Source organism: Lynx rufus, unplaced genomic scaffold (genome assembly GCF_022079265.1).
Source record: "Lynx rufus isolate CCGP_SWC_20201006 ecotype Redwood Valley unplaced genomic scaffold, mLynRuf1.p SCAF_4, whole genome shotgun sequence".
Lineage (NCBI taxonomy): Eukaryota > Metazoa > Chordata > Mammalia > Carnivora > Felidae > Lynx > Lynx rufus.
The window spans coordinates 106,249,070-106,257,167 of NW_025814856.1; the positions used below are offsets into that span (position 1 = coordinate 106,249,070).

Consider the following 8,098-nt stretch of genomic DNA (forward strand, 5'->3'; position numbering starts at 1 on the left):
AACTGATGAATGCCAATATGGCATTTTTCCCTAGGATGTAATTGGAAGACCCAACCTTCATTCAAATTTTTGGATTTGCATTCGCAGTTTCTTGTGAAGAGCACCAGATTCAAAAAGTAGTCCCTCTGATTTTCTTCCTTCCGGTAAAAATCTAGTGCAAGAGTCTACTTATGATCCAGGAATTGGCAGAAGGTCAGATTTCTCAGTGCTCTATGTTCCTATCTGCAAGATCATCCGGTGGAGGTATTTAACACCTCCACAAGAAAAAGCTAAGATTTATGGTAGGGAACATGACCTCCTCTTTGTCAGCGATTCCTCACGTTATCATCATGTCAGCAGAATTTATCACAGGGATTACAGTAAATGGATTTCTTGTAATCATCAACGGTAAAGAATTGATCAAAAGCAGAAAGCTAACACCAATGCAACTCCTTTGCATATGTATAGGGATATCGAGATTTGGTTTGTTGATGGTGTTAATGGTACAAAGTTTTTTCTCTGTGTTCTTTCCACTCTTTTATAGGGTAAAAATTTATGGTGCAGCAATGTTGTTCTTTTGGATGTTTTTTAGCTCTGTCAGTCTTTGGTTTGCCACCTGCCTTTCTGTGTTTTACTGCCTCAAGATATCAGGCTTCACTCAATCCTATTTTCTTTGGCTGAAATTCAGGATCTCAAAGTTAATGCCTTGGCTGCTTCTGGGAAGCCTGCTGGCCTCCATGAGCATTGCCGCTGTGTGTATGGATGTAGGTTACCCTAAAAACATCAACAATAATGATTTCCTCAAGAATGCCACGCTGAAGAAGACTGAACTCAAGATAAGGCCAATTAATGGAGTGCTTCTTGTCAACTTGGCATTACTATTTCCACTAGCCATATTTGTGATGTGTACTTTTATGTTATTCATTTCTCTCTATAGGCACACTCATCGGATGCAAAACAGATCTCATGGTGTTAGAAATGCCAGCACAGAAGCCCATATAAATGCATTAAAAACAGTGATAACATTCTTTTGCTTCTTTATTTCTTATTTTGCTGCCTTCATGGCCAATATGACATTCAGTATTCCTTACGGAAGTCAGTGCTTCTTTGTGGTAAAGGACATAATGGCAGCATTTCCCTCTGGACATTCAGTTATAATCATACTGAATAATTCTAAATTCCAACAACCATTCAGGAGACTTCTCTGCCTCAAAAAGAATCAATGAAATACAAACAATCCTGAAAAAGAAGAAAGGTTCAATGAAGAGCAGAAGCAATGTTAAATATTGTGTATTTGTTTGACGTGGATTCAATAGACTTATATTTTGTTTTTGTTTACTTATGTATTTTGTGTGCTCTCTTTCTGGCAATTTCCTTCTCCTCTTCTACCCCCAGGACATGTGAAGCACTAATTTTGATGTTGGATGGATAGGATATTTTTTCCCCAGGGACTGTATACTTAAAACATATATGAATACATATATATATAAAATATGTAAGTATTATGATACTAATACATTCAAATAATTAACATTTGCAGTAGAGTGGCAGTTGTATAAAAAAAAATCAGAGAAGTAAAAAGACTTCATTTGGTTAACCAAAGTAGTTCTGTTATCTGTTTACTCAGGTCACTGAGAATCTTCTGTTTTAGATGAGCAAAATCACATTGATTTAGGCTAAGACATTTAACAGTATAACCAATTTGTCTATTTGGTTAAACATAACTATTTTTCAAAGAGCATCATTAGTGTAACTATTGTTAAAATTCAAATTATATATTGAAAGTTTCTGTATGTCATGGCAATGAACCCAGATATGCAGATTAAAGTCTAACTTTGCTTTTGATATCAGTTACTAGTTCAAGTTGGTAAATGAGAAGATGCAAATAGAGCTAGCATTTATGTGCATATACACATACAATCCATGGTCTCCATCTCTTACAAGATGAAGAAATATTTTCTCATCCCTTGAAGTGTTAAACTCCTGCCCAGAGAGAATAGGAGTGAGGTTGTTGACATTGAAGTCTCGGTAGGAAAATGTTTAGCTGATGTCTTAACCCCTTCACTGGTGCGTCAATTTCTTCCAGCTGGAAATATTGCCCAGGGTATGGCATCAGCAAAAGACTTGAAGATCTAAGGTAAAAGTTTTGAAACATGTTGGTAGAGTTGAGTGGATTCTGCTCTATAAAGATCTTAAATAGTCTTGCTTTAGGAAAGAAAAATAATTTTTGTCATATTTTACATCTCATGATATCTATTTTGAATTTGTGAAACCCTGATTCCTAAACAAACAAATAAAAAGAATTGTAGTTACTTTTAATTGTAAATAAACTGTGATTAGGTGACTTAGAAGTTGCAAGGATGAAAACAAAAAAAAAAACCTAGATGTGTGTGTACATGGATTTTTTTTAATGTTATAAAATATTTTTACACACAATCGTTTGCTTCATTCTCAGAACATTGTGTAAAATAGGCAGTGCAATTATCTCAATTTCTGCATGCAGAAGTAAGGTTTGAAGAGGTCGTTACACATACCTAAAGTCCATCAGCTATACTCACTGGAGAAATTGGAACTCAAATGTGGCTCTTATGTCTCTAAAGCCAGTGCTCTCTTATTTGGTTTTCTTCCCATTCTTATTTATAGAACTTTAGATCTTGAAATTTATGATAAAAAACAATCAATGTTCAACCTATAATCAATGATATCCTATGACCTTTCTGTATTATGTTCTTAAACAGTCAACTTAAAAATATTTCAAAATCTCTGAATTATTCTATTATTTGGTCAAATCCTTTATTTTTTATATTTATCTCATATTTGGTTTGCTAATAGTCTGAAGTGATCTGAACATAGGTCCCCCAATTTACAATTTAATATCGCTTGACTCCAGGAAATTACCATGCCAGGCTCACTCGTTATGAGTCAGGTAAAACCAGACTCTCCCCTGGGAAAAACTGGATTCACTATGTTTACAGCCTGAGTTCAGGACAATTGCGTAACTGGAACCTACTCCTTAGGTTATTCAACGACCTGTGCATCATCCTGGAGAAGCCCCATGGCCCCTTGTTCTAAGGCCAAGCTGAAAGTCTCACTAGTGCCAGTGCCTGAATTACATAAGTAGTCATGACAGATATTTCCATATTGAGGTCTGATACCATTGGGCCACTTATATCCTCTACTATGTTCATTTATTTTTTTAATTTAAAAATAATTTTAATAATTGTTTTTTAACTTGTAAAATAATACATAGTTAATGTAGAAAATTGGAAAAATAAGAAATGTAAGAAGTGAACCTGATAGAATCCCATGTCAAATTTTCATATACATTCTTCCAGCATTTGACATCCATGTGCATACATATGCAAATACCACTATACGTGTATGTGATGTAATTTATGACATTATGGAGATTGTGCTGTATATATACTTTATGCTATATTTTGATGTAAATTACATGTGTGAAATTTTGCATTTGTAACAACTTCATAGTGTTTCATTTTATGGATGTAATTTTGTTTCTTGTTTTTAATTTTTTTAATGTTTATTTACTTATTTTTGAGAGACAGACAGAGTGCAAACGGGGGAGGGACAGAGAGAAAGGGAGACACAGGATCTGAAGCAGGCTCCAGGCTCTCAGCTGTCAGCACAGAGCTTGATGCGGGGCTCACAATCATGAACCGTGAGATCACAACCTGAGCCAAAGTCGGATGCTTTACTAATTGAGACACCCAGGTACCCCTGTAATTTTGTTTTTAACCATTCATGTATCATTAATTTGTATTTCCATTAACAAAGAGAACAGTAGAGTTGAAAATAAAGTTTATATTACTGAAGAAAATGAAAAGGAGAGCGCTCAAACAAAAAATGAAATAAAAAATCTACAATTAAAGAACAAGGAGAATCTTTCGTTATTATTACTAGTTATACTCTTGTTATTATCATTATGATCACTATTTATAGTAACCTAATTGGTACTAATGCCTTGAAAAATTTTGTCACGAGAATTCCTTGACATAGATCTATGGGCATGGGAGCCCTTGGAATGAGCCTATTGGCATGGGAAACTTGTAATGATGCCATGGGCTGAGAATTCCTTGGGTTGGGGCTGTGGCATGGCAGGCATTTCAGGATTTCATCAAGTCTATATGAAAAGGCACCAATGCATTTATAAGGAATTCCAGTAATCAGGTAATTAAACTTTTATTCCAGAATTGCTTTACTTTTGGTGTATATTATCTCACTGATTGTCTCAACCCGGTAGAGAGTATTATTATCTGTAGTAAATATGAGGAAATCTAAACTTGGAAAGACAAAAGAATAGGTTACTTATCTAGACCCAAATCAGGCCTTCTAAATCTAAATTCCTAATTTTTTTCTAAACATAACTGTGCATCAAAGTTGCCTGGTGACTATTTTTAAATTGTGGATTTCCAGGCTTATCCTAGACTTGCCGACTATAGTCTCTGGGGATGGAGCCCAAAAATCTATATAGTAACCATGTAGGTGATTGTGATGTAACTTGTTTACTGACTAGGGTTTGTGGTCCACCACATTACAGAATATTAATGCTACTAATGGAAGCCTTAAAAATATATTCATGTCAATGTAAAGTCTTTCTTGGGAGAAAAATTTTAAGGCATTTAAAAGGCATTCTTTTCCTTCACAAAATATTCAAGTTATAGCTCAACTTCCATTTAGACTTTTTTGGTTGAAAGGGACTGATTCACATTTTAGTCACCTAATGTATGAAGGGACCTGCGGAATGCACATGAAATGATAAAGAAGAAACACTGTCATGAAATCCAAAAATAAAAGCTGAAGCCAGCTGAGTAAAAGGAAACTCTATAAACAGAGCTCAACAGCCATAATTTGTGGAATCTCTTCTAATGCTCATCCAATATTATGAGTCAACCTCTCCCTGCACACCTACTTTTCCTTCTCTCACTATATATGGTTGAAAAAAAAATACTTTTTTTCTGCTTATACGTAACTCCTACTTCATCATAAATACAACTAATTCTACCATTCTGGACCTTGACTGTACCTCATGACTTCTTTCTATTTTATACTTGAACACATATTGGCGTATGTGATTTGATTTATTTCCCTCAATTCAAATTTTTCTAGGGTGTATCTGATTACACATCTGTCATTGTTGTCAGGCCATCATTAGGTTCCCTGGCATATCTAGGTACTGGCTATACTTGGGTCAGGGGTCCAAATCTGAACCAATCAGACTCAATCTGGAAGGTAAAGCCACTGGTCTACCTAGGGCTCCCTGTAGCTTCAGCTGGGCTGTGAGCAGGGAAGTTTCTCTGAAAGCATCTTGGTGTATCGGGCACCATGATTATTATGAATCCATATGCTTCCATTATACCTCATTTTTCAGGACTCAGATAAGGCAAGGGATACCCACAGATCCCATGAAGACTTTTCAAGTCATTGGGAACTTAAAATCCACAAATAAGAATTTGATCTATCTTCCCTGTAGATATTTGATCTTTCTTTCCCATAGAAATTTTATGTCAAAGAAGACTTTTGATACATGTGGATGAGGTCTTTTACAATACGAGACTAAATGTACACTGCTCAGTAAATAAGTAAATATTAAGAGTCAATTATGTAGGCACACTGAGAGGTCCACGTGTTTGCATGTTTATAGTTCTTAGGCACATCACAGCTGTTTCAGATCAGAAAATGAGTTTGAGAACATCTGTGTTTGTTCTATTTCTTCTGGCTTCTTCCTCAATAGACACAGATCCTTGTTACTCATCTCAACACTAGACAATGTATAATTAATTAATCAATAAAAAGTTTTAGTTTTAACCATTGGAAATAAGTTACCAGAAAGAAGGCTTTTCCAAGTTAATCCTGCTAATCCTGTACTTATTCTCTGGCACTACTTAAATAGTAAAATTTTTGAAAATTAAAGTCTTCCTCCCAGGGATGCCTGGGTAGCTCAGTCAGTTAAGTGTCCGACTTCGGCTCAGGTCATGTTCTCACGGTTCATGGGTTTGAACCCCATGTCGGGCTCAGCACCGACAGCTTGGAGCCTAGAGCCTGCTTTGGATTCTGTGTCTCCGTCTCTCTCCCTCTCCCTCTCCCTCTCCCTCTCCCTCTCCCTCTCCCTCTCTCTCTCTCTCTCTCTCTCTGCCCCTCTCCCACTTGTGTGCTCTCTCTCTGTCAAAAATAATTAAACATTAAAAAAGTCTTACTCCCATATACCCACACATATTTACCCAAACTTTTGAAACAATAAGAATTGCAAAATATTCTATGAGAATTCCTTCCATTTTATAAGACAAGATTCCTGGATTCTACTGAAGGGATAAATAGGAAAATTACCAATAACTTTCACATAAGTAATTTCAGGATTAAAAGAGGTAATACAAATTTCTCTGGGGTTATGAACAGGCTATTGACACCTACTAGTGGCACCTAATATGATATGATATATTGTTTTCAGAAGGGGATAATCTGATAATAGCATGGATTAGCTCTATATCAGTTGGTTGGCCCCTGATTTCATGGAGAAAAGAGTAGATCAATTTCAATAAGGATGTGCGCTCTGGCAAATTATTTCTCCATGTGTTTGACTTGAATGGGATGATCTCAGTATGATGTCCAGGGACAACGGGAAATAGAAGTATCTTATACTAACTTTGCAGATTTTGTCTGGGGTTCTGCTGTGTGTCACAGATTCCTCAGTACAGAGGCTCCCTGACACATGGAAAATAACAGCCAATTTCATGCTTCAAGTTAAGGGGAGTTAGTCATTAATGGAATTCTTACAACGTTGTGTTATGAGGCCATGTTATATGGGAAAGATGAATGTAAGAAAATATTTAATTTCTAACTCAGGGAAATTATAACAACAGATGCCTTACAGTGTCACTGAGCACACAGCATTTTATGCTCAAAATACATAAGTTACATTAATAAATGCTCTTTCAGTGTATGCCAAATATTGTTCTCTAATTTCCCTAAGGGTATATATTTTTACAGAGGTGATAAAGACAATGGAAATGACACTCCATGGAATTAATGGGAATTAGAAAGGATGGGGCTTTATTGACCCAGTTTTCTATGTGATGATTCTGAACTTTCCAATTTGTTTGCATTTTCAGAGACCCTGGTGGTTGCGATTTGTTTTACTAATTAGTTTAAGAAGTTGCAAAGTCTGTGCTTATGTCCCTTTTTAAAAATCTTACTTCCCCATCATGGTCTACTAGAGTTTTTTCAATACCTAGCTTCATGGAAGTAAAACAAAATGACAATTCTTTTTCCTTAAACCATCTTTAAATTATTAATAAGTTTTGGTTTTGCTTTTCAAATATATACTAAGTTTTTTAAGAAATTTCTGTAGCTCTGCCAGTATTCTCGAGTGTTGTACTACATGTGCTATAATGTGTTAAAGCTTCTATAATAATTTTAGTTATGAAACATGTTTTTAAAAAGCAAGGATTTGCTACCGTACAAAAGGAATTTTAGAATCTACACCAATAATTCCCTCACTATTCTCTAAAGCAGAGCTTCTCAAATTTAAACAGACAACTGAATGACCTGGGGGGTTTGTTAAAACACAGTTTGCTGCATCCCACCTCCAGAGTTTCTGACTTACTAGAGTTAGAGCCTGAGGATTAGCATTTTTTTCTTCTTTTGAGAGAGACAGAGAGAGAGAGAGAGAAAGAGCAGGCACACACGTGTGCAAGCTGGGGAGGGGCACAGGAGAGGGAGAGAGAGAGAATCTTAAGCAGGCTCAATGCCCAGCGCAGAACCCAATGCAGGGCTCCATGTTGTGGCGGTGAGATCGTAACCTGAGCCAAAATCAAGAATCAGACGCTTAACTGACTGAGCCACCCAGGTGCCCCAAGAATCAGCATTTCTAACAAGTTTCCAAAAGGTACTCATGCTGGTGGTTGGGGACCACACTTTGGGAACTACAGATTGAGAGTCAGTATATTGTAAAGGCTATGAACCTGGCCTCTGAAGCCAAATTGGATGGGTTTTCATCGTGAGCCATCTGATTATTAGTTGTGTAATCTTGAGCAAGTCATTAGACCCGTTCCTTCAGTGTGTCCTCATCTGTCAAATGAGCTAATACAAGTACCTATTTCTA

General features: G+C 36.3%; 1 protein-coding gene across 1 annotated transcript; it reads left to right on the forward strand.

Moving 5' to 3' along the window:
- The first annotated feature begins 290 nt into the window (after nt 1-290).
- On the forward strand, nt 291-1,205 carry LOC124523266 (taste receptor type 2 member 7-like). Its single transcript, XM_047095124.1, has one exon. It carries the CDS (start codon nt 291-293, stop codon nt 1,203-1,205), a length of 915 nt encoding a protein of 304 aa, XP_046951080.1.
- The last annotated feature ends 6,893 nt before the right edge of the window (nt 1,206-8,098 follow it).